Source organism: Ambystoma mexicanum, chromosome 13 (genome assembly GCF_040938575.1).
Source record: "Ambystoma mexicanum isolate Mex_15411 chromosome 13, UKY_AmexF1_1, whole genome shotgun sequence".
Classification (NCBI taxonomy): Eukaryota; Metazoa; Chordata; class Amphibia; order Caudata; family Ambystomatidae; genus Ambystoma; species Ambystoma mexicanum.
The window spans coordinates 193,400,569-193,427,588 of record NC_090938.1 but is presented as its reverse complement, the minus strand read 5'-3'; the positions used below and the strand labels follow the sequence as shown (position 1 = coordinate 193,427,588).

Genomic DNA, 27,020 nt, shown 5'->3' with positions numbered 1-27,020 from the left:
GAATCCTCGGTAAAGAAAAATCAGTATCAGTTTAGTTTCTGATCTGTCTTTCGTAGTAGTAACCAATCACTGATCTCTGCGTCATACTGACCACAGCCAATGACTGCCCTCTACCTAAGCCCTGCCTCTGGCAGCCATCTTCAGATTTGGTAGCACGTGAAGTGGCAGTATGACCAAGTGAAGAGCCGCAGAGGGGTAGGCGGGAGGGTTTGCATGTGAATCCATGCCAGACCCATGCTGGAGAACAGTTACAGGTAAGTAACTTGTTCCTTCTCCAGCATGGGGTCTGCCATGGATTCACATGCTCATGAATATAAGAATAAATAGCAGTACACACATGCACAACCACGGGGGGTGGCAAAAGGCTCAACATTAAGCAATACAAAAAACTCAACATTAAGCATCTCTTACCTCCTCACCCGGCTCACCTTAAGGGGACAGGTTGCGCAGCACTGATTGGCCGACCCTGGACTCCTCCCTGGAATCCCGATCGCCGCAGTAGAATCTCGTGAAAGTGTGCGTCGACCTCCACGTAGCCGCCCTGCAGATGTCTAGCAGGGGCACACCAGATAAGAACGCCGTAGTAGCAGCGATCGCTCTGGTCGAATGGGCTCTTGGACGGCCTGGCAGCGGGCGGTTAGCCAACCGGTGACAGTGCATGATGCAGCCGGAGAACCATCTGGAAATAGAAGACTTCGAGAGAGCCTTCCCTTGATTCACAGGTCCAAAGTTCACGAACAGCTGTGATGTCCTCCGGAAACTCTTCATGCGGTCCACGTAGAACTTCAGCACTCTAGCCACATCCAGCGAGTGCAAAGTCCTCTCGGCCGGCGACGAAAGAGACGGGAAAAAAACAGGTAACACCAAGTGCTCGTTAAGATGGAAGTCCGACGGTGCCTTGGGCATAAAGGAAGGGTGCGTCCTAAGCACCACCCTCGAGGCATGGAAAGTCAAGTACGGTGCCTTGCAGGATAGGGCCTGGATCTCTCCCACTCGTCGTGCGGAGGTAATGGCCACCAGGAACGCAGTCTTCCACGACACAAACTTCATCGGTGCGGAGTGCATCGGCTCGAATGGGGGCCCCATGAGCCTAGTCAGTACCACGTTAAGTTCCCACGCCGGGGCCTTCACCGGCGGGAACGACCGGAACAGTCCTTTCATAAACTCTTACCAGTCGATGGGACCACAGGGACGTCCATCCTGTGGTTCTGGTATATCTGGAGATCGCCGCCAGATGAATCTTAATGGAGGCATGGGCTAGCCCAGCCTTTGCCAGCGATAGCAGGTACAGCAGCACTTGTGGGGCCGTAATACCTAGGGGGTTGATCTTCTGTGCTCGGCACCAGATAGAGAACCTCTTCCACTTATGACCGTAGCATTTGAGAGTCGAGGACGCCCTGGCCTTTGCAAGAACCTCTCTGCAATCGGCCGGTATATCGTAGCCTCCAAACTCTACCGCTGCAGGAGCCAAGCCTGCAGGTTCAGCGACGCCGGGTCGTGGTGGAAGATGGCACCTCCTTCTCTGGAGAGAAGGTCTGCATCCGCCGACAGCTTGAAGGGAGGGGACGTTGACAAGTCCAGAAGGTCCGGGAACAAGATCTGCCTTGGCCACGCCGGTGTGACGAGGATCATCCTGCACCGGGACCTCTTGAGCTGGCTGATGAGTCGAAGCAGCAACGGAGGGAACGCATACAGGTATAGGCAGTCCCAGGGGAACGAGAACGGATCGCCCATGCTTCTCGGCTGGGGAAACCTGCTGGCGAACCTCTTGCACTTCGAGTTCGTCGCTGTTGCAAACAGGTCGTTTTGGGGTTTGCCTCATCGTTGGAAGAGTTGATCCACCTGATCCTGGCGCAGTTCCCACTCGGGACACGCGCGCAGCTCCCTGCTGAGCGAGTCGGCGATGGTGTTTCTTTCTCCTGCCAGGTGGAAGGGAACCAGGAACATCCCCTGGGCGACCGCCCAGTGCCACAGATCCTGTGCCTCCTTGGATAGGGCTGGGGATCTGGTGCCTTCCTGCTTCCGTATGTAAAACATTGTTGTGGAGTTGTCCGTGAAGATCCGTACCACCTTACCCTTGAGCGACGGGAGGAACGATTTGAGAGCCCAGAACACGGCTCAGAGTTCCAGGACGTTGATGTGCAGGAGCCTCTCCTCCGGGAGCGAGAGGCCTCTTGCGTGGAGATCTCCGGTGTGGGCGCCCCAACCTTCCAGGGAGGCGTCCGTCGTCACCGTCTTCTGGTACGCCGGCGTCTGAAAGTCCTTGCCCGCCGTGAGGTGCGCTCGAACGCCCCACCACTGAACCGCCCACCGGAACACCTCGTTGAGGGGGACCCTGTCTTCGAAGGTGCCCGTCGCCTGCATCCAACGGGCGTCGAGAAATTCTTGAAGAGGGTGCATCCGTAGTCTGCAGAGGCGCACCAGGTAGATGCAAGAGGACATCATCCCCAGGAGGGACTTGATGGACCTCACCCTGGCCACCTCCGTGGCTAGTAGGCGCTGCACTTTGCCTAGAATGGTCTTCGTCTGTCCTTCCAATGGGGCCGCTAGGCGCCTCACTGTATCGAGCTTCGCTCCCAGAAACAGGGCCACCTGCGACGGCACCAGGTGGGACTTTGGGTAGTTTATGGCGAATCCCAGGTCTGTGAGTAGCTGGACGGTCCTCGCAGTGTGTTCGACGGTGAGTTCCCTCGTCCTTGAGCGGATGAGCCAGTCATCCAGGAAGGGGTAGACGTGAATCCCCTGCAGGCGCAGCCGCGCCGCCACTGGTGCTAGGCACTTGGTAAAGACCCTGGGGGCCGACTTCAATCCGAACGGCAGTGCTCTGAATTGGTAGTGGCGTCCCTGGACGACGAACCTGAGGAACTTTCGGTGACTTTTGAGGATGGGAACGTGGAAGTAAGCATCCTCCAGGTCCAACGACGATAGAAAGTCGCCTTCCTCCAGCTGTCCCAGTACGTCCTGGAGGGTGACCATCCTGAACTTCTGTGATCTGATGTATTTGTTCAAACGACGAAGGTCCAGGATGGGGCGCCAGCCGCCCGTCTTCTTCCTGACGAGGAAGTACCTTGAGTACACCCTGGAGCCCCGGAGCCTCTTCGGGACAAGCTCGATGGCGCCTTTCCTGAGCATCGCCCGTACTTCCAACAGCAGTTGCGGGACGTGATTTTCCTTCCTGGCCACAGGTGGAACGTGAGGGCACTTCTTCAAGAATTCGATAGAGTGTCCTCTTGCCAGGGTATCCAGCACCCAACGGTCGGTGGAGATGGACTTCCACACGCCGACGAAATTCGTCAGCCGGCCTCCCACCGGGGAGCTTCAGTGGGGGCCCGAGACCACGGCCGGTTCAGTCCTGCTTGGAGATGGTGGCCTTGCCGCCCTGGCCACCTTGCCGATGGCGGCGAGGCGCTCCCTGCTTGCCGCGACCCCTTTAGGCCTCCTGAGACGAGGAGCGTGCCACCAGGCGGTAGGACGAGCCACCGCTGGATCCCTTGGAAGCACCCTGTCTGCCTCCGGAGCTCCGAAAGGGCCGTCGTTGCTGAAGGGCTCCTAGGTTGCGGGCCGTCTCAGTTTTTATGGCTTGGAAGGATTCGTCCACCGCCTTCCCGAACAAGTTGCTGCCGTCGAGCGGCATGTCCAATACCCTGGTCTGGACGTCCTGACGGAAGTCGGTCGCCCGGAGCCAACCCCGTCGTCGTAGGCAAACACCGTTGCCCAGCTGGCGGAACCCGGTATCGGCAATATCGGTTGCCACTGTTATGGCGACACCTCGCCCTCTTGCAGTATTTCCAGGGCCTCGGACCTCTTGTCGTCCGGCAGGAAGTCCAATATGGGGGCCAGCTTAAACCAGAGCTCCCTGTCGTAACGGGCCACGATCGCCAGGGCGTTGGCCGCTTTGATCGTCGTCGCCGCCGAAATGACCCGCCGCCCCATGGCGTCCAACTTCTTCCCCTCGCCGTCCGGCGGGGAATTCGACGTCGAGGCTCCTGACCCCACCGCTTTCTTCTTCGCCGCCGCCGAGGCGACCGAGTCTGGCGTTGGCTGGGCCCTGAGGCACAGGGGAGCGGTTTCGGGGACCCGGTACTTCTTCTCGTACCGGTCCCGTTTGACTGGTGCCGTGGAGGGGTTTTTGAGAACCGACAGCCCCTCCTCCCAGATGTCATCGATTAGGGGCACCGCGATGACCGTCTTCCTCTTGGCCTCCTGGCGCTGATAGAGGAAACCTTCCTTTTTCTGCTCCTCCGGGCAGAGCTGGAACAATTCGGACGCCCTGGCGATCATGTCATAGAATGAGCCAATCTCGTCGTGCGGCGAGGCCCGTGCAACGGGAGACCCGTTCAGTCGTCGTCGCCCTCAGAACCGGTCGTCGAGCCCAACGCACCGTCATCTCCCGGGAGGATGAGGAGGGAACTGTAGGCCTTAGGGCGAGCGGAGGAGAGGGTTGGGTCCTCCGTGGTTTGTTCTGAGGACTTCCCGACGGGCCAGGGTGCGGGTCCTCCGGCCTGGGCCGTGGGAATCTCGTCCTTATCTCAGAGCATAAGGACTGGATGGCAGACAAAATGGCCGCCGAGCCATCCTGAGGCCTAGGAACCGGCTGTGCCGGAAGGGAAGGCCGCTCTTCCTCACCATCGTCGTCTTCCTCGGTTATCTCCCGAGGATCTTCCTGACGGGATCAAACCTTCTCGAATTGGACTTTGAGGTTCCCAACGGCCTCGGTCAGTTCCTCCTCCGAGGCTGACTCCGAGCTCGAGGAGAGCACCGTGCCCCCCCTCGCTTCTTCCATCATGGCGGCCACAACGATGGGCTGAAAAGAGGATTCCCTCCTTGGCGGCAGGGAAACTCTAGTCCCAGAGGCAGTCTCCGCTGGCGGTGTCTCTGCCGGCTTGGCCAGAGTCGCCACAATAGCCTCGATAGAGGCTTTTGCCTGCTGGGTAGGGGCCTTCACCACCTTAGGTGCGTCCCGGGCCTTCTCCTTCGGGGGAGGGGCGACGCCTCACTCCCCCTCTTCCGAGATCGGACGGGGCTTCTCCCTAAGTTTACCCGGGGTCTCGGACTTTCTCTTCCCCGAACCGGAGCGTTGACTCGTGGTTGACGGTGCCAGGGAAGGTGCGCCCTGCCTGGCGACCGAAGAGCCCGACCTTTCGGCGCTCCCGGAGCCAGCGGACTCGCGGCGCTTGGCATGGTGTTGGGCCCCCATCGCCGGGGCGCCCGCACAGGACTTAGAAGCCCGCTCGGACCCTTTCTTCCTCTTCTCACCCGTCGAGCCCTTCTCCAACCAGCTTGCGAGACGGGATCGACGGTCCCTCATGGTCCGCTCCGACAAGTTCTTGCAGAACTGGCAGTCCTTCTCTACATGAGTCTTGTCCCCATGAAGACAGTAGAGGCATCGCAAATGTTCGTCTTCCTTAAAACACATTCTGCAGCCCGCATCCAGGGCAGCTGCGAAACAGCTTGGGTCCGGGCGACAAACTCGCATCCTGGGCCATCTCGAAGTAGGCCGCAAATCTTCTGGAATCCTCCAAGAAGTTGATTTGATGAAATCTTCACCCTTGAGGGGCGTAGGAAAATCCCGCAACGGGCAGCCGTTAACGGGAGTAGAAACGGTGGAGCTTGAGGCTCGATTAACCGAAAAAAAGTGAAAATTCACCTGAAAAAGCGCGAAGCACGCAGTAAAAACTCGAGAGCTAAGCACGAGGACTCCCAACACTTGAACGTGCGGTAAAAATCTGAAGATGGCTGCAGAGGCGGGGCTTAGGTAGAGGGCAGTCATTGGCTGTGGTCAGTATGACGCAGAGATCAGTGATTGGTTACTACTACGAAAGACAGATCAGAAACAAAACTGATACTGATTTTTTCTTTAACGAGGATTCCCAGCCTGACGACGGGGAATATTCATGAGCATGTGAATCCATGCCAGACCCCATGCTGGAGAAATGTAGATGTAGAGAGGTCCTAGGCCCCAGACAACCTTGTAGGCCTAGACAGCCTTATGAGTGATGCACAGGGTTTTGAATTTGATCATTGCAGTCACTATGAGCCAGTGGAGAGATTTTAGAGCTGAAGAGACGCGATCAATGGGCTTGAGGGCAAGGATAAATCTTGCAGTCCTAATCTGGATTAGTTAGGAGTCAGGGGGGGTGCTAAGGGAAAAAGGAGGGAGGATGAGGAAGATGTTATTGCAGTAGTCAAGCCTAGAGAGAACCAGGGTTCTGGAGACTTAGAGCTTCTGGGAGTGAAGGTGAGGAAAGGTAGAATGCCCCCGAGGAGATGAAGATGAAAATTTGACTTCTTGGCAAGGCCTGTGATGTGTGGAGAGAAGGAGAGAGGGGAGCCAAAGATGATCCCAAGGTTTTTTGCCTCACAAGTAGATGAGGGAGCAGGCCCAAGGAATCTGGCCAGAGTGAGGGGGGAGGGGGGCTAGGAGTAGGAATCTGAGGATCTCCGTCTTGCTGGCATTGAGGCAGAAATCATTGGCAGAGCCCCATGCCTGAATGGCAGTCATGTATAAGGTGGGAGGAGGTGGTGGTAAGGGAAGGCAGCCGGAAAGAGCTGTGTCTCGTCTGCGTAACACTGGAAATGAGGGAAGTAGGTGTAGATCAGGTGGGCCAGAGGGGCCGTTTAGAAGTTGAAGAGCCATGGCGATAGGATAGATCCTGGAGGAACGCCACAGGTAGAGTGAGGTGGAGGAGGGAAAAGGACCCATTTGAACTTGGGAGGATCTGCTAGCAAGGAAAAAGATAAGCCACACAAGTGCCCAGTCTGATGCCTAGGGTATCACAGAGACTGTTGTGGTTGCCTGTGTCAAAAGCAGAGGAACGATCGAGGAGGATCGGAACAGAAGGAGTGTTGGAATTCAGATTAGAGAGTAGGTATTCTCGGGTATTCTGGAGAGCAGTTTCAATGCCTCTGGCTGCCCTGAAATGGGACTGGTGGTCATGGAGGCAGTTTCGGTGTGGAGGGTCATTTCGGGATGGCCAGCTTCGGCATGAGTTTGCCCAAGAAAGGAGTGATTGAGATAGGTTGATAGTTAGCCGGGCAAGAGGGGTCCGCGGATGACTATTTAGGAGAGGGTGTACAAGAGTGCTTGAGGGGTTAAGCAAAATAGCCAGTGGCAAGAGAGTGGTTGCAGAGGTCAGCCAAGGCAGGGGCGTGAGAGTCTGTTTACCTTAATGGTTCTGGAGGAGCAGGGTATCGCCCGTTTAGAGGAAACTCTCAGAGCAGACAACTTGAGATCTCATCAGGTGGAATGGGAGAGAGGGAGGAAAGTATGTGGGGCCGAAGAGGTGCAAGGAGAAGGGAGGTGGGCGGGGGGAGCAGAGGACAGGATGTCAAGAGTTTGAAGAAAAGTGGGAGGCCAGTGCAGACCATAAGGCCTGGGAGGGAGGAGGAGAGAAGACTGGTAGGATTGGCGAGTTCTTTGCAGATTTGAAAGATTTCAGCCGTGTTATTTATGGCTTCAGAGATCCAAGCTTTTACATGAGCTCTTTTCTTGTAGCAGATGGAAAGACGGTATTGTCTTTGGAGTAGACAGCAAACCAGTTTGTCAAGGGATGAGCTAGATGTCTGCCACTTCCAATGTGCCACTTTCGTTTCAAGGCGGCTAAGTCAGAGTCATACCAAGAGTTGCACTTGAAGGCAGGTGTCATGCGAATCCTCATGACAGATGCAAGGATGTCCAGGGTTTTAGTGACAGAGATGGAAGTTAGTTGGGGCAGAGTCAGAAGGAGAATCCAATAAAGGGTCAGGGGATGGATGAAGGAGAAAGCAAAGGCAGCGACTGACACACGGTACATCATTTGAATGAAGGAAAAAGACTGGCAGTGCAGGGGAAGGGGCTGGGGACAGGGGAGGTCAAGAAAGGAAGGGAGGAGAGAGTTGTCCGAGCAGGAGACAGGGGTAGTGAGGGGGTCGGAGAGCGGGATGTCCATCTAGATGAGGGCATCCAGGATGTGCCCTGCAGAGTGGGTTTGGACAGAGGGGAGGAGAGTGAGGGAGAGAGTGCTGCAGAGGTCACAGGAGAGAATGGTGGCCACATCAGGGGAGTCTAGATGGATGTTGAAGTCTCCAAGGAAGGTAAGTTTGGGGGAGGAGGCAAGAAGAGAGGAGGAGAGGTCGGCCCATTCAGAGAGAAAGGGGGAGGAAGGCCCGGGGTGTCTGTATGTGGTCACGAGAGTCGAGACAAAAAAATGGGAGACCGACAGCATGCTGACTAGGCTTTCAAAGAGAGTAGGATTGAGCGGGGATGATGGAAGCAGGAACCCCCCTCAGGGAATATCAGAGCCACTCCACTGCCAGATCGGGATAGTCTGGGGTTGGATATGATCTTGTAGCCATTAGGAAGAAGAGTGTCAAAGCAGCGACAGATCTGGTCTTGAACCATATCTCAGTTAGGGAAAGGACATCAAAGACAAGGTCTTCTAGGAGGCGACTGATGTCAGGAGTGTTTAATGGCCAAGCAAGAATTGAGGGTAGCTAAGTGAAGCTGGTGACCCCCCCCCCCCTTTAAAAGATTTGCGAGGTGGGAACAGGAGTACGGTATACCCCTGGGGGGGAGGGGATGAGGGAAGGAGGGGTGGGATGTTGAATAGGGAAGGAAGATGTCTGTCTAGAAGGAGAAGGTTGGGCTGAGAGCCCTGGGCCTCAATAGTGCCATTTTGACGGACATTAATAGTGCATTTGGAAGATGCGAAGTGAGCCAAGAGCACTCCCCACCTAGTACCACCAGTAATGGGCCCGGAGGAGAAAGGGGAGAGGACAGAGACAATATGATGGGTCCATAGATTAGTAGAAGTAACAGTAAAGAGAATGCCAGTGATAGTTTGTCTGGGGAAAGCATTGATGTAGGTGTCTGCGATGAGCAGACCAGGGTTGGATCTTAGGAGTGCCTTTTTTATTTTCTTCCTTCCAGACTTTGTGAGAGGGAGTGTAGGAGATGGAGAAACAGTAAGAAAAGATATGAGAGACCGAGAGACCACCATGGGGGCGGGAACACAGGTGGGGGGGGCACCGAGGACAGCAGGGAGAGGGTCAGAGGCACTATGCAATGAAGGATCAAATCTTCCATCTGCAACCAGAGGTGTCCAAAAAATGCCAGGAAAACAATACCAAGGAATAGGTCTTCTCGTGGAACACATCCCCCCTGCGGAGCAATAGCCCACCAGGAACTGAGAAAGCGCACGGTTTAAGTGACTGAGCAGAAGTTGGTGAGGGGAGCTTGTGGGTGAATTTCTGAGACCATCTGGCTGGTTCCCTCATAGCATTTGCTAGGAACTCTGAACAATTTCTTTTCAGCACTGCAGTAGCTACTGCTCACCCACAAGCTCATCTCACCAACTTCTGCTCAGTCACTTAAAAAGTGCGTTGTACCGTTTTGATACAAGGGTACGTTTTTACTTTAAAAAAAAAACAGCACATAAATGAATACCAGTAATGGCTTGTTTCTGCGCTCCAACATCGTGCTAAGGACGTCCCTTCTTGGTGCGGTGGGAAGTGGTCCATCAACTAAATGCACCCAGAGTATCAAATCAAGGTCTAATGTAGGTAGGAACAGACTAGATCAGTAACCAGCAGATCATCAAATACCGAATTTACTAGAAATAAGCAATTTTCTAAACTTTTGACACCTAGTCTGATTTCATAGAGTACAATTTTGCATTTTGATCTTACTGCAACTTACCTGCTCTTGCTTTGTCAAGTTAAGCATGCACGATTTATCTAGACCTAGTGTTGGGTAAGATTTTAAATTTAGTGCTAAATCGGCCTCACTTGTGAGAACCCCAGAACTTATTGCTGGACTGGTGGATTATTTTTCCGTATACCTCAGTGAGTCAGAAACCTTTCCACACAGATCTTATGGGTGACCTTTTCATGTCTCTCCATAGTGTATGGTTGAAGTTATAGTTTCTTGCAACTTTTGGGCTTAGGCTGAGTTGCCCCTTTGGGCTCCCCTGTTAATTTCTCATTCATGTACTGGGGTGAACTACTGTTCCCAAGTACTTAAGAGGGATTTTCATCCCCTTTACATTTTATGTAAGTGAGCCACCACACCTTAGGTGGAGTGCTGGGAAGATACTATGTATCCCCGTTCTAACTTACCTGGTAAAATGTTTTTACAATTGCAAGTTTACATGAATGGCTAATGGCAGTGGTTTTACCTTTATGACTTTGTATATTCCTCATAGGCCTTTAATTCAGCCTTGGAAATGCACAGAAGGGCCACTGTTTTTCTAAAATGGTGGGCTGCTTTTTTCGCCATTTCTTTTGTGCTTGCTGTTTGAGGTCTTCCCCTGCCATTCTAGGCGGGAACTACATCAGTGGATTTTTTGTCTCCGGAGCGAATCCTTTAAATTCCTTGCACAGGCTTCAGAGTGAGGAGTCCAAAACTCTACAGTCCTTTGTCTTTCACCTTTCCTGAAAGGAGCCTTGTCTCAATAGGTGGGGTGAGGGGCTGGTAACCTGATTGACAGCTAAATTGCCCCTTCTGTAAAATGCAGGGAGAGATTGCAGAAGTTGTGGTGTAGTTCCTGTTAAATACTACGAACCTGGAAGCAGCTGCAAGTCAACCACTGGGCCTGAAGCTGAAGGAGGATAAAGAAAACATGGCTGAAACGAATTCCAATAACCGGAGAGTCTGCTGTGTAACCAGAGCCTGCTGTAGACCTTCCTTCCAAGCGACCTGGCATGTACTGAACGGTCAACCTGGTATTATCTCATAATTATTGTGGTGACTGAGGTCTTTGGAATCCACCAATGAAAAAGACCGGTTTTTACAACTATTTTCACATGATTAACATGGACAGTTAATGTAGGTTTCCTCGTGTCATCCCATGGATTACCTTGTACTTAACCTTGAAACTATATCTACATTAGAATAATTGAGCATACATTGGGGAATATGCATGAAATTCTTGGGGCATAAATCAATGTCTGGTTTTCTTTCGAATTGAGTAAAAAGTCTTACACTATATATGAAGAAACTTGTGTATTCATGAAATTAATGTGGAATCTGATTATATTGTAGAAATTTGATTTGCATCTGATGAAGGGAGTGTCTTCACGAAATGCATTGTGCAGAGTACATTTGAATATAAATAAGACTTGAAAACCTGATCATCTCACCAGTATTATCTTACAAGAAGCGTGCTACATATTTTCTATATGTGACATTAATGTACATGTATTTGAATTACTATGGCTGATTTCTTCAGAAAAAGATGTGCAGGGAAGGGGGTGCCTGATAATTCGGACACCATCTGTTCTCTTATTGTCACTGCATGACAGACTGGGTCTACCACCCTTGACTTACTGTAAGGTAATCTAGAAGTAACTGATGGGTTTACTCCCCATGAATAGGTGTGTCCTATACTAAAAGGTGTTTGATAAGGTCGGAATTCCATAGAATTACTGTTAGTTATTCTGAAGAGGCTTTATGCTTTAGTTTGTGTACCTTCAAGCATTGTGTTGTGTTTAGGACTATAAAAAAGTAAATACCACAAGACTTAACCTTGCCTAACTATTCATAATAAACCTTTATGTTTTAGAATACTTCTGATTGTAATTGTTTGTTGAACCCTTTGTATGCTACAAGTTCTTTGTACCTTCCAACAGCCCTCGCTACCTTCTCAGTGCTTTCCTTCGCGCCTAGGAACAGTGTACAGGTGCGTTATAAATGCTGCATTATATATATCATAAGGTAAGCCTGACTGCTCGGTCTATGCTACCATATACTCAGGTGGTACAGCCTTATACTAAGGGTGGAGTCTTGTACTGTCTCAGTTGTATGGTACTACTAAGCCCTTAGTTGGACTTCAATGTTGGTCTAGGTGTTAGGACAGTTTTTCTGAAGTATGATGAATCTGATGTGACCCAATTTACAGATGCCGAATAGGTTGGTAAAGGTGTTTAGGACACAGTTCCTGCCACCATAGGTATGGCCATAAAAACAACAAAAAAATATATGTCCAACAGTTAACTCACCGAGTTCTGCTTCTTTTGCAACACCTCCAAGAGCTCTGCCACACTCTCATCCGCCACATCAAATGGTGTTTGACCCTGGCAGCCAACATTAGCAGGAAGAAACAAACCAGAAAAGTAAGGTGATGTGTGGCGCAATTCACAGATAAGCCTGAATATACACAAATGAGTAAAGCAAGGATAAGCCATTATAAATTAACAAATGCACTCAAAGGAACCAGAAGGATCTTTGCCATAAAGCATGGATGCAAGCAGACGGCTGAAAATCAAGGCAATGCCTAGATTTCTCTACCTGTAAAGTGGTCTACTCAGTTAGCTGTCAATAAGCTGAACTCAACATGACTTGTGGTTTCCCTCATAATAGTGAAAAGAGCATTCTTGCACACGTCTTCACTTTGTTGATCATGAACTCTGATAAACAGTGAACAAACTGTAGATAGATATGCAACTCACTTGCAAGTGGGTGTCTAAAAATGACTTGCTGTTCTTTAACACTTGTACCCGTTTGTTCATATTACTTGAAATACTTTTCTGCGGGAAAGAATTGGGCCAGATTAGTACCGGGCACAGGATTTTCAGAAGTATTTAGGAAGGATAAACACTTGCCAGAGTTTGTGCAATGCCTCACACATGCCCCATCTCCGCCAGCAGAGGAGTTAACTTTACTGAAAATATTAACAGGGTACGGGGGGCATGACACTGAAATGAGAGGGGCCCCTGCTAAATTAGTGGGACAATATGGTGTGCTGTAAAAGTTGGGGCGTGGGATAAACCCCCCTCTCCCCCCTAACATTATGCCCATGTCTGCCGGTCCTTTTTCGGTATGGATGTGGATTGCAGGGTCTTTTATTGGTGGGAATAAAATCGTGGATGCAGGGGGGCAAGATTACTGGAAGTGTAAGAGTCAATACAGTAACTTCACTTACTCCTACATCCTGAACAGATGAGCAAGAGGGGTTATCCCCAAGAAAAAAAGAAAAAAAAAGACCAGAGCCAAAGCGTTCAACACAGATTGGCCCAGAGGAGCATCAGACTGAAAACTAATGAGCATGGAATAATGCTACCAGAAGGATTGGCTAATGTAGCAACAAAGCAAATATCGGTCAAAGGAATAGACCGGAACAAAAACAGAAGATAGCTTTGCCTTGGGAACATGTGCATGCATTTTTTTTAATAGCAGGAATGGCCCTACAACAGGGACACAGTTTCAGGTTGTAAGTTACTAGCCAGCTATAAAAAAAACTAAATGTCACTCAACACCTCAATTATATACATGCACAGAGCACACCATGTCTTATTTGCAAAGAGTTAAATGTCACGAGCCAATTACTGGAGGCATGTGCAAATCTTGCCCCCTGCCCTACAAGGGATATCACTACGGAATGCAAGACACAATACAATGGTACATGGGTGACTGACTCGTCTGCTCCAGAAGTCTATCCCCGTATAGGTAATAAAACAGTGTCTGCAGATCGGCTTTCTCAGATAATGATCCAGCAAGTATAGGAAGGGCTCTGCTAAATCCAGGAGGTGGGGTTATTCATTCTGTTCAATCATATTAGTTAAAAAAACAAGACCAGGAAGACAATTTCCTGATTAGGAACTCAGTTACCACCTACAGAAGTAAATGTTGAGTCCAGTCCCACCTTATCTCTACAGAAATCATTAACGAGACCGCCAACGTGTGATCTGGAATCGACCTACCTGGTCAAGGTTATGGCCACTAAAAAGGCTGTCTTCCATGGATCCAGAATATGACCGCTCCAATGACATACCTTTTACTAACAACATTCACATTTATAGCCAGACTATTCCCGACTACTCTAGACTTGGCAGTAACTGAATTAACATTCTGGAGTTTTACCTGTGCTAAGATGGATTTTCAGAACAAGCCCATAGGGAGGGTTTGGAGAGACCCCCTCCCTCTCGCCCATTTCCATGAAAATACATTAATGTTTAGCCAAACTCAAACAAGGTAGGTGGTAAGACTTGGAACTTTCCCCCTTCCCCTCCCTCGTCTCGTTTTCCCCTCTTTTACCACTCTCTTTTTTGACCTATACTTAGTTGCAACAAAATCCTTATCCCCTCAAATCTCCACCATCTCTCGGTCCTCCTGCTTCCATCACCAACATTCGTAAAGCCCACCCTTTTCTGACTTTTGGCGCTACCAAGTTTCTCACCTCTTAATTGTTCCTCTACTTTTTTACTGTTCCTCCACCCTCTTTGTTCTCCCGCTTTCCCATCTGGCCCATCTTAAATCCATTTTCAACTCTTGAATAGGTCTCCTCTACCAGTTATCCCCCTGTGACTCCATTTCACAATCTCGCTCTTCGCTTGGTTGGCTGACTGTCTCCTCCAGGCTCAAAGTCAACTATGTATGGTTTTTAATCACAATTCCAGTTCTTGCCATCAGTCCCTCGACCTCCCCCCACCCCCATGCCAATCCCGTTCTCGCTCTATCATAGGAACTCTCTCCCCCTCCTCCGTTCTACCTCCAACTCTGCCTTTCATACTTCTCTGAAGTCCTATCTTCTCCAATCATAAATTAACCTAACTAATAAGTATACAGATGTACCATCAGGCCTGATTACACAAAGGAATGAAAATAAAGTGCTCTACTGCTATACACATGTCCAATGGGTGTTCTCATTACAAAAAACTAACAGTACTTTTAAAACAGCTGGAAATGGTTAGGTCATGAAAGACAGAACATTGTGTGCAGTAAAGCAAGTAAAAGACAGGTTTGATAAAAATGTGATATTCAAGCTATGTATTAGAAAGAAATAAAATGGAATACTATCCTGCCTTCAAAATATAAGGGCCATGTCACTTAAGTCCTTTCCTGCTAAGGTGAGTAGTCTGAGTGCCCAAGTCCCACAAAGTAGTCGGGAGTCTTTAGAAGTGGAGACGTTTTGGCAAATGCAGATGGCAAGTAAAATGTGTTGGAGATCAAATAATTTTTTTTTTAAAGTTAGTGTTAAAGATTATGGGTCCTCTAAAAATCCAACAACTATAGTGGAAGCCCGGGAGGAATTCTTGGCCAGAACACTTAATTCACGAGCGGTCAAGGAACATGTAGGGTCTGGATTTCGCACCAGCACAACTCTATTAGGGGTTTGGATAATGCTTTACCAGGTCGTCCCCCCACTACTCCGATTCCAATAAAGCACTGTGGACAGTGAAATCTGAGGGGGCATGAATCAGAAAAGGGCACTCCATAAATCAATCTAAGCCAGCCAAAGACCATGTAAGAGTAACTATCAAACCACTGGTGCTGAAAATCTTAATGCTGTACCCATTTTCTAGAAAGTTTGAAATATATCTACTGAATTCTACCCATGACAAAAGAAACAATATGAAAATCTCATGCGAAAAACAGGCACAGAATCTTCCAAAAACCATGCAGCATGAATCAGATTTGGTTTCCGGGAAAACAAATGGTATCTTGGGAAGCCATCCTCTATGGTGGAAGAACCACCATCCCATGAGAATTAGAGCCAAGTATCCCAATGTTCGAGATCTGTACAGTGCATTCAAATCCTTTGAATTTGAGAAGGTTAGCTATGTTTCTTGGGGGTTGGGGGGGAATACAAGGTTGAACAGTGCTGCACCACTATTTGAACATTGTGATTTAAGTCTTCAACCTTTGGGCTTGACCCTCTAGGAGACCAGAGGAATATCAGAGGGCCAAAGGCAAAAATCGGGGTGGGAGTGGATGGCTGTTTTGAAAAGGCATGAGCAGTTTTGGCATTTCAGGATGTGGGACCTGCCAACATTATTTCTATTCAGGGGCGTGAAACTACTCTTGTTGGAGTGTACTGGAAATGGCACTGGCAAGCCCATCATCCTGACGCTCTTACAAGTATCCCCTGAAGCGCAAGATGCATCAACTCTACTGCTAAGGTGTTGGGTGAACAGATTTGGGGCATTGTTCATGCCAATGGGAGAAATAAAGGTCTACTGAACAGGTCAACATCTCAATGGAACACTCCGGAACCTCAGTCTCTTGGTGGAGGGGTGGACGTGAAAGTAAGCATCCAGGACCGAGGGCTGCTAGTAAAATCTTAGTGACTCAAGTTGTCAGGAAGCTCCTCCAGGTGGAAATGTGGATTCAAACAGATTTCCAGAATGGGTCTAATGCCGCCCGACCTTTTGGGGAAAATGAATTACTGGGAGTAAAATCCCTCTTTGGTGATTTAAACCTTAACAGAAATCCAAAGGATTTCTCAGTGACACTGCACTGAGGGTGCTGTGTATCAGTATACAAAAAGCAGATGTCTATGGAGTTTGTCAGACTCCAAAATCAGTGAAAAAATCCAAATCAGGGAAAACACATGAGTGAGAAAAAGGTCCCACTCACTCGAGTAAAAATGAATAAGTCCAAGTCCAGCAAAACAGCTGGGTTGTCTTGAAAGTTTAGAGGGAAATTGGCACATCTATGAACATTCTCCCCAACACGAAACACTAAACAAGTGACAGTCTGGCAGGTTCTGCCCAATACATGTAAAACAAAACCATCACTGCATTTTGTATGAAAAAAAGATGGCCACAAGAACCACTTAATGTTGTGGAAAACAAAAAAGTGTTCCTTTTCGCAGAGGGGCAAGTTCACGGAGCTACCTGGATGATGTAATGGCCACTATGTACACCATTTCATAGATCACTTTTGCATTAGTCTCCCTAAATCCCCAACCTTGCAAGGTCCACCAAGTCCACTAAGTAAGCGATTTTAATAGGTATTCCTCATTCTTGGCTAGTAGCAGAAACAAAAGACACTTGCTCTTGTACTGAGCCCTGTGTGACATGCTTCAAGACATCCCATCCAGAGAGGATAGGGACATCTCAACCAGAGTCAGGTGGCCTACTAAGTTCCTTCCAAGAGCAAGTCATGACACAGTCTGGATGTTGGGAGAACCAGAGTCGGTCCCTTCTACATGTGCCAGGCTAAAAGAACAATGTAACAATTTTGATTGCCCCATACCTGCTGGCCAGTTCACTTGTCCAGTAGGACTACTGATTAACTCTGATCAGAGAGCTCACCTTTCAGAGGTAGCAACTACAAATGTGCCAATAATAGAACTGGTGAACGGGCTCAGACGAGCCAGTCGTCCAGGTGGGGAAAGACACAAATGCCTTCCCTCCTGAGTGAGCCGCCATTACTGCTTGCAGCTTGAGGAAAATCCAAGGGTGCTGAATAAAGACCAAAAGGAATGACTTAGAACTGATAAGTTACCTACTTTGAATCTCAAACTTCCTGTGCTTCTTGGGGCTATCCATATGAAAATAAGCATCTTTGAGATGTAGGGAAACTAGCTATTCCCACTACAGCGGCCACCTTGAACTTGCGAAAGTACAAGTTCAGAAGCCGCAGCTCCAAGATGGACCTCAAGCCTTCGGTACCAGTAAGTTGTGCATCAGCCCCTACCTTGTTCCCCTGTAGGGACACAGTTGTCCTTGCCTGCCCGAGGAAGATGAACCCCTACCCCTCTGGGTATAACAGACAAAATCCCTGCCTGTGGGCTTGCCTGATGCTGTTGCTGCACAGACAGTCCAACAACTTGGTCATTACCTTGGGGCCCTGGAATATTTGGAGCTACTCTGTCAAGTTCATTGCATTAAAGGGCATATCCGGCTGGCTCTCCTGGACATCAGTGCTAACTCGGATGTCCTCCATCAAGAAAATCGTCTTAGTGACGCAGTTTGCAGTGTCCAGACCAGGCTGAAATATCAGACAGGTGACCTGCGTGCTGCCAGAAAACCATCCTGCATTTCCCCTTATGGGATGGGTTCGCACATCTGTTAACACTGACCAGAGACCAAAGAAGAATTTGACCAGTGCACAATAGATGCCGATGCACCAGAGACCTAGGCTTGAGGAGCCAAAAGGTTTTCTGCCCACACATTCAACAGTTTGCTCTCCCTACCTGTGGGCAATGATTGAAAAGTTGAAGACTTAAGGTTCGCCATAGCGGCCTGCACCACCAAACTCTCTGGAGAAACATAGGCAGAGGGGAATAAGGGGCACGAAGGGACAGACCTGTGCTTCTTGACCAGGTCACAGTCCAATGTGAGGACAGATGCTGGTTTGGCCCACAGTGCCACCAGGGATCCCCCTCCACCGCTTGATTGAAGGGCAGCAAGTTTAGATTAGTTTATTTATACCGCGCCGAACCCTAAGGTAACTGGGCGCCAGAGACTTATAACATGTTCAATCGGTTACAGGCATGTTCATAGTAAACAGCGACAGTGGCAGGCAAAAAATACCAAGGGCCTCATTACGAGTCATGCCGGTAAGGGAAAAATGATGCCGTATGTAAATACCGGCGTCATTTAACATTCCGTAGCATTCTGACCCGCAAACCCGGTATGAACGGCACCGTTATTTACGGTGCCGCTAATAGCGGCATAGGCGCGTACACACGCCTCTTCAGGTAGTAAATATCGGTAATAGGGGGCAATCACAACCCACGCAAACATGCAAATACCGGCATCGCGAACACGGTTAAAGGCTGCATGATGTCGGAAAAACAGGCATCGCGGACCACATGCAAACGGCAACCAAGATACGAGGCAGCTGCCACAGGTGCACACAATCCCCACAGAGTCTCAAAGGAGGCTGCGACAGTATGAACTGAGCACACCCACACACCACACCCTTTCCTACAACAAAATGCTACCACTAGCATTTGCAATCATGGCGCAGGAGGACATGCCTATACTGCTACAACTACAGCAACAACAATTGCAGCAACACCAACAACTGCAGCAACACCAACAATTGCAGCAACACCAACAACAACTGCAGCAACACCAACAACAACTGCAGCAACACCAACAACAACTGCAGCAACACCAACAACAACTGCAGCAACACCAACAACAACTGCAGCAACACCAACAACAACTGCAGCAACACCAACAACAACTGCAGCAACACCAACAACAACTGCAGCAACACCAACAACAACTGCAGCAACAACAACTGCAGCAACAACAACTGCAGCAAGAACAGGCAGCACAGAGGAGACGCAGGAGGAGAAGGAGGGTGAGACAGGCCCAGCAATTGCCACCAGCGCAGCCACCAGCGCCTCGTAGGCAGTCACCAATCCCTCGCGCCAGACCAGCCCATTCAACCTAACCCCTGAACAGATCCACACCCTATACCGGTTGGACCGTGACACCATCACCACCATAGTGGACATGATACAGAATGACATTGCCAGCCACATACAAATACGCACTGCCATCCCCCCACTACTGAAGGTGGTGTCTGTGCTACACTTCCTGGCCACAGGCACCTACCAACACACAGTGGGCCAGCTGCATGGCTTTCACAACCACTATTCTCACGCATGCTGAACCAAGTGCTGGATGCCCTCCTGAAGCACGCAAGCACCCACATATCCCTACCACGGACTGGCCAGGAGATAGCCGAAACCAAAGTAGGCTTCCATGCACTGGCAGGCATGCCCAATTGTGTCGGTGCCATCGACTGCACCCACGTGGAATTGGTAGTCCCCCATGCCACAGAGGCGTTGTACCGCAATCGCAAGCAATACCACTCCATCAATGTGCAAATGGTATGTGACTCCAGCAATATCACCACCCATTGGTGCGCCCGATTTCCTGGAACCACACATGAGGCCATGGTACTGCGCAACTCCACGCTACCCCGTCACATGGAGCAACATGCTGGACCACGTGCCTGGCTGCTCGGTGAGTTGCACAACAGGCCCATGGCCATGCTGTGGGGTACTCATGTGTGCGGATGCAGAAGGGGGGGGGAATAGTACACCTGGGTGGGAAAGGTGGGGGGGGGATAGTACACCTGGGTGGGTAAGGGGTGGTTACAAGTACACCTGGGTGGCAATAGCCAGTGAGTGGAGAATGAATGCAGAGCTAAACACTCCTCACCTGACACAGCCAAACTGAAAATGACATCACTGGGCCACATATCACAAATGATGCAAATGGATGACAACAAGTAAGAGGCACAACCAGGGCACCATGGTGATGGCAAGCAATGCATGACTGTATAGGATGGCAACTGTGCCAACGCAGCCAGTGTGACCATGCATAGCAAAGAGTATAAACATTGTCGCACTGCCACAGCACATCTGCCTCAGCATGCATGCTTACACCCTGCATCATCTATTCAACCCCATTCAGTGTTCCACACCTCTTTACAGTATACATTCCATATAGGTGACTATTTGGTACACGTACAGGGACATGTGCATGCTCACACCTAATAGCTGCTGCCATGACCGTGCTTCCTGAAGGTGTCAGTTCAGAGACACACCTATTTGTATCTGCTTGCAGGTGATGGAGGATATCCCTTGAGGCCGTGGCTACTTACCCCTGTGCGGAACCCGCAGAGCAGCCATGAAGAAGAGTACAATCGTGTGCACACTCGAACCCGTGTTGTGATTGAGCAGACCTTTGGCCTGTTGAAGGTGCGGTTCCGCTGCCTAAGCAGGTCTGGTGGGGCACTCCTGTATAGGCCTGAGAAGGTGGCAAAGATCACCATGGCCTGTGTCATGCTGCACAACATGTGCGTCCGAAGGAATGTACCACTGCCACCTGACATTGACATGCATGGCCCCGGGTGAGAATGAAGGGGATGAGACGGAGGCGAAGGAGCCCCCCTGCCAGTATGTGATGCACGGGACGGCCATGCTGTACACCAAGCACTAATTGACGAATACTTTTAAGACACAGGGACCATGAATGACTTTTGTCAGTTAGACACTGGGCCAATGTGAACATGCACAAAGGGAATGTTGTAATTTGGACACTGAACACCGTAACACATTAAATGGATGCACACTAAAATTAACAATGTCCAGCAAGGGATTGTTCTCCAGAAAACTGGTATTATATGAAAGTGCAAAACTGTGCCCACCCCCCCCTCCCACAATCCCAAAACAAACTCCCTCACCCACCCCACAGATCCCAAATGTCCCCATGTGAACAACAAACAGTGTTGCCTTCACCAATGTTACTCCTCACATCTTTTCCATTTTTCAGAAAGTCACTTTTTGGCGACTTTTGGGTCTGGGGGTTCCATGGCCATGCGCTCCTGCGCGCTAAGGGCACAGGGCTAGAATGAACAGAGGTGGAAGGTGTTGACGTGGTGGATGTGTCAATTGTCAATCCCCTTGCAGTGGACCCATAGTGTGGCTGCTGCACTTGCCTGATGTTGGCTAGTAGGGCCTCGGCAGTGACCCCATGCACTGCCTGAATGCAGACGTGGACACCGCCACGGCAGCTGTATTTGCAGCAATGGCTGTGGCTATGGCTATGGCCTTCATGGCCTCATTACTGGCAACGACCTGTTGCCGCATAATCTGCAGCATCTCGTCTTGGCGGGCCTCCACCCTTGACAGGCCTCCACCCTTGACAGACGGACCTCAAAGGTGGTTTCTGTCGCAGGTGTACCGGTGGCTGGTGGGGTGGTGGAAGGCACCTGCGTGGGGCCCTCGTCCTGGGCACTGTCGTTGCCGATGTACGAATCTCCTAGGTCGGAGTCATGGAGACATGGGTCATCCAGGCTCTCTGTCTCCACAGGGGGGGATGGGGGGGGTGCCAATGGGTGTAGCTGGCACTATCGCAGCAGGTGCACCCTGCAGAGATGATGCCTTGTGTGGCACACTGGGAGTGGTTGCTGGCAATTTTTCGGAGGAGGGGGTTGCGGTGGCCCTGGTCCCCTTGCCTGCACTGGATGTGCTTGCCCCCCTGTCCTGGGTTCCACCTTCTTCATCGATGCCTGGGGGATAGAAGAGAATCAGGTCATCAGTGAGATTGCCAAATGGCAGCTGTGATTTGTTGCAGTGTAATATCTTGATACATTCAGGCATGATTTCATTTCTGTTGTGTGGCATTTGGTGTACTAAGGGGACAGGTTGGCAATGATTACATGGCTGGTGGCAATGGATTGTCTAGGTGTGGGGGAGGGGGGGGGACATGGGCATGGATGGGTCAGGTTGCACCTCTGTTGGGTTTACATATTACACGCAGCATGCATGTGGTGCAGGGGGTGGCAATCAGTATTCTGTTGGTGAGTTGATGTTGCCTTGGGTAAAGGAATTGCCTAGCCTAATCGGACTCCCACCTCACTTGTGTCGCATCATGTTTTGTTATTGGTGGATGTGATGGTTCACTCACCTTCCTCTGTTGTGGTAGCTGCCCCGAACTCCTGCTCTCCGATCCCCTCTATGGATTCTGGGTCGATGAATCCACTTGCAATCTCCTCCCATGTGGAGAGCTTAACAGGGGAGTGTTTGCCACCGCCTGTCGCCATTGCGGCCCTCCGGTTACCCGCAAGGATCTTCCGGACGCGGAGGTCGTCCCAGTGCTTTCTGCAATCCTGGACACTCCTTGGGGTGCTCCCCACTGCTGTTACCCTCTGTGCAACCTCCTGCCACACCTGTTTTTTACGTGTTTGGGCCGCATGCTTCAGGTCCGTGCTTCGGATTATGTCAGCATGCTGTTGTAGGGTGTCCACTAGCATTGTCAATTCAGCATCTGAAAAGCGCTGCTTCCTCTTCCTTTGTGAGCTTTTTCCGGTGTCCTTTGACATCCTGGTTGTGTTTTGGCACTCAACAACACGGGTGTAGTGGTAGTAATGGAGGATGGCAATGGATTGTGTTTTTAAAGATGGCCGCCGGCCCATTTCCCATTCCTGCGCGATGACGAAATTTCCGGGTCCGTTTTTTGCGAACACTAATAACATGACGGTATTACCGTGCCGGTATTTAGTGTGAGGCGGAAGCGCAATGGGCGGGCCCCGCGATGCCGGTATAGGGGGCTTGGAGGCCCTTTACCGGCATGGCAGTATTGCCACTACCGGCATGGGGGAACGCGCGCACTCGTGATGACCCGCTATTAGCGGGTTCATACGGACACGCTCATTCCAGCATGCCGGTAATGAACCCGGTTTTACCGGGCAACTCGTAATGAGTTGCCAAGTGTATGTGACCAGGGTTACATAGTGGTCACAGGTTGAAACATAATGAGGTATAGTACAAGGAGAGACATACCAGCCAGATCTTAATATTGGCTGTAAAGGTCCAGAATGAGGGTTCCTTTCTAAGGTTGAGAGGTAAAGCGTTCCACTGTTTGGCAGCTAGGGCAGGGAAGCTGGAGCCGCACTATTTTATTAAGTTGATTTTGGGAATGGAGAGGCAGTGCGAGTATAAGGTTCTGGTTGGTCTCTCCGATTGACGTTTGTTAAATTTAACAGCCAGGTACTTGAGTGTTCGATACACTTATGGATGATGACCAGGAATCTGAGGGATATTCTGTCTCGTACTGGGAGCCAATAGGCGTTCTGTCTGAAGCTAGAGATGTGGGAGGAGCGAGGAATGCTCAATGCTGCTCTTAAGGCATTGTTCTGGAGCACCTGAAGTTTGTGCAGGTTACGCTCAGCGGTACCAAGGAAGAGGGTGTTGCAATAGTCTATTTTGGAGAGCACTAGCACTCTGGCTAAGGTGATGCAGCTACTGGGCGAGAGGAAAGTCTTGCATGCATTGATCAGCTTATTTGTGTAGGCTGTAGACGATGCAGTGACATTCACTTGATTTTTTAGCGAGAGAGTAGAGTCCAAGTATACCCCTAAGATTTTAATTTCTTGGGCCACTTTGATTAGGTTTCCATCAATGATGGATGCATATCATGGGTCTAGTTTGTTTAGTCGTTTTTGGGAGCCAACAAGCAGAAGCTCAGTTTTCTCTGCATTAAGACAAACGCTGTTCTGCCATCCACGCCTGGATCTCCAGGTATAAGCCATAAATCAATTTAGAGTCCTCTTCGTAGCATCCTGATGACGTGAGGAGAACCTGGGTGTCGTCAGCATAGTTTGTGAATGTGAACACCCAGGTTGTCGAGACAGTCAAACAGGAGCTTCGTAAAGATAGTGTAGGGGGTTGGCGATATGCATGATCCTTGCGGGACGCCGCAATAGATTGGGATAGGGTCAGCTGAGGGTGAGAAGACCCTCCCAGTGCGATTGGCAACGAAGAAGTGTACCCAAGCGGAGGCTTCGCTAGAGAAGGCCGCTGCGGACGCCAGGTGTTCGGTAAGGATTCGGTTATCAACCAGGTCGAAGGCTGCTGAGAGGTCAAGCAGCAGGAGTTTGGGTAGCTTGCCGTCATCCTTCGCCTCATCCATCTAGATTTTTAGGTCCAGGAGGGCTGTTTCAGTTCCATGCCTTGGCCTAAAACCTGATTGCCCGAGTCCAATAAGTTGTTGTTCTCCAGATGTTTCTGAATTTGTAGATAGGCTATGCTATCTAAGATCTTTAGGATGTAGGGCACGGTTGTGATAGGCCTATAGTTCGAAGGATTGTTGGGGTATAAGTTCTTTTTTTGTTTAAGAGGGGCATATCCCAAGCCTCTTTAAGACTATTCGGTACAGAGTTTGTTTTGAAGGATTTTATTATAGCTGTTATGAAGGGGGCTAGGTCGTTGGCGCCTTTCTGAAAGATAGCGGCTGGGCATAAATCCCCTTGACACCTGGACGGTTTGAGGCCTTTGATGAAATGTTCTACTTCTGAAGCTGTAACCGGCGAGCAAAGTCTTCTCCTTAGGACCCTAGTCAAGAATGTGGCACAGGGGGGCGCTAGAGAGCCCGCAGCCAAGGTGGCCGCTTCTTGTTAAGCTCCGTGCATGGCCTACTGAAGGGGGGAGGCCAACAACGCACCCACATGGAGAACGAGTGAATCCTGAGACGGGAGCACTACAAGTCAAGGGCAGTCCATCTGTTGCTTGAATCTAAGCTCATGTGATGACTGGCGTATACCCTAATAGCAATGAGGGGGGTGTGAGGCCTGAGCTGCCGGAGTGGCCCGGGCGTGCATAGCCGAGTGATCCAACGTCACATTGCCCCGTGGTGAGCAGTGAAGACCGGGCGCGACCCGCAATACCTAGGCAATGAGGGAAAGTTGGAGCCCAGAGACGAGGACCTCCTGGAGCGGTGGCAGACTGCCTGTGAGTGACGTGATCCGAGCAGAGAACGGCATGGAAGAGGTAGACTTGGCAGTCCCGCCCAGCTGGAGCCCGATACCCCTGTGGTGGCCGAGGTGAGGTGCAGATTCCCTGACCATTCCACAATCCAATATCAGTTGCACCTGGGGGGGGGGGGGGGATGGGTCCCCCTCTTCTACCTCTACACACCGCGGGAGATACCGACCAAAGCTACAAACACAAAGCCCATCAGGATAGCTGACATAACTGCCACATTACCTAATAACTCTGCAGCAGCCGCTGCACGGCCACTACTGCCCCGGCCTGGCCCGGTGAGGGTCTGGGGGTCCTTTCCCGTGATCCGGTGGAGCACCAGTGGCCAGAGCAGTGTCACTCACTGCTAAGACAAGGGAAACGACTAAACCTCTACATAACGCAGGCTGCACCGGTAACCATCCCTGTCGAGCCAGCGTGCGACTGTGCCGACATTCTAATTGGTGCTGATGCTGGTGTACCCAGGACGACTAGGGTTAAAAAGATGTTGTACAAATTAGCCAACATCTAGTCAAAAGGTATTAGGTTGTTCTGAACCTCATGTGTGTTCACATGGGGACTAATTGCATTAGGGCATTAGGTGTCACAAGAGGGTACCCTCGAAATAGGTACAGTCTCTTTTTTGCAATTGGAGTGTCTTATCACAACACTGGTTTTTTATGTAAGGCAGAAGTAATTGGTTTCTGTATTATATGTGGTGCAGTATAGGATTTTATTCATGTTTTTTAGAGGCGAAAAATTAATTAGTATTGATTGATTGATTTGCACTTTAAATTTGTTAAAATGGAAAACGAAATAAATTGTGTGTTTTTATTAGATCGATGCTATGCACCGAGTTTTATGAAATGATTTAATAAAGTATTAAAAGTTTATGAATTAAATGTTTGTGTATTAGTCTGGCTTGTAGAATGGTGACCATTATCCCTAGGGAGAAACAACATAGTAGTTACGAGATTCTGGAGTTTAGAAACTGTCGTGAGCCGTGCTAAAGGGGTGAATCTTGGGGCTAGTTACATTTTCCCCAGTGTCTTTTCTATGTTATTTCCTATGTTATTTGGTATCCAGGAGGATCTCATGCCCCATCGGAGCCCATAACTTTTGATGAACCCGCAGGAGTGAATCTAGCCCCAATTTTGGAGCACATCCTGGAGGTGGGAGGCCCCTGGTCCCCCTTGCTGGTGCCACCTCAGATTAGGGGAACCAGATAACAGTGCCAGCCCCTCCATTCTGCAACACAGATTCAGGGCCAGTTCTGGGCCCCGTGAGGACTCAACTGGGGGGGGGAGGGGGCTTGGGGAGTACAAACGGTGGTGCACCCTATACCCCAAGGTATGGCATTTACTCCCTCCCCCCCCAGAGCCACAGTGGGTCTGCCCCCCCTTTGGGGTGGCTGTCCCCTCTGCCAGACTGCCCTGACACATGGAGAGATCAGGGACTAGGAAGACAGGTCCCTAAAGAACATTAACCCGGGAATGAGTGTGTGTGTGTGTGTGTGGGGTGGGGGGGGGGGTGGTGCCCGGTCCTCCCTGGCTGCAGCGGGCCCTAGAAGACACCTACTGAGTGCACCTTGCATGCTGAACCACCTTATGAGTTGATTTACAGTACTTTAAAGGTGGAGCTATATGGCAAAGGGCAATAAGCAGCAATCCCGCTTACCCTTCTCCCAGAAGGAGGGACTTAATGGCAGTTGCGAACTACAATATGCTATGCCCGTCTAAACTGCACGTACAGCACAGAGGCCAAGCACTCTTCTTCACCGACCCTAGGGCAGTGCAAGACTTCTTTGAGTCGCTGCCGAAGGGGAGAGGAGCTGCTTTAATCAGAGCTAAGAGACTTTGGGCTGATGCCCGTTTGGGATTGAGTTTCATTAAGAGTATGCAACAGCCCTTGGACTGAGCATGTTAATAGTCGCGCAAATCTAATGTCAGTACACAGTGTTTCTGCTCGTGGGTCAGATATGCTGGCTCATGTAATGAATCAGTCCAGCTGCTGAGCAAAAATGTTACTGTAAGGGCCTCCCCTTGATGC

General features: G+C 50.2%; 1 protein-coding gene across 10 annotated transcripts in view; it reads right to left on the bottom strand.

The window, feature by feature from the left end:
* PPP1R12B (protein phosphatase 1 regulatory subunit 12B) overlaps positions 1–27,020 on the bottom strand; it is a 1,230,188-nt gene that overhangs the window by 943,217 nt on the left and 259,951 nt on the right. For all 10 annotated transcript variants that reach the window (XM_069633610.1, XM_069633604.1, XM_069633603.1 and 7 more), the window contains exon 6: positions 11,977–12,051. In XM_069633610.1, coding sequence (XP_069489711.1) covers positions 11,977–12,051 — 75 coding nt within the window. The remainder of the gene's footprint in view (positions 1–11,976; positions 12,052–27,020) is intronic.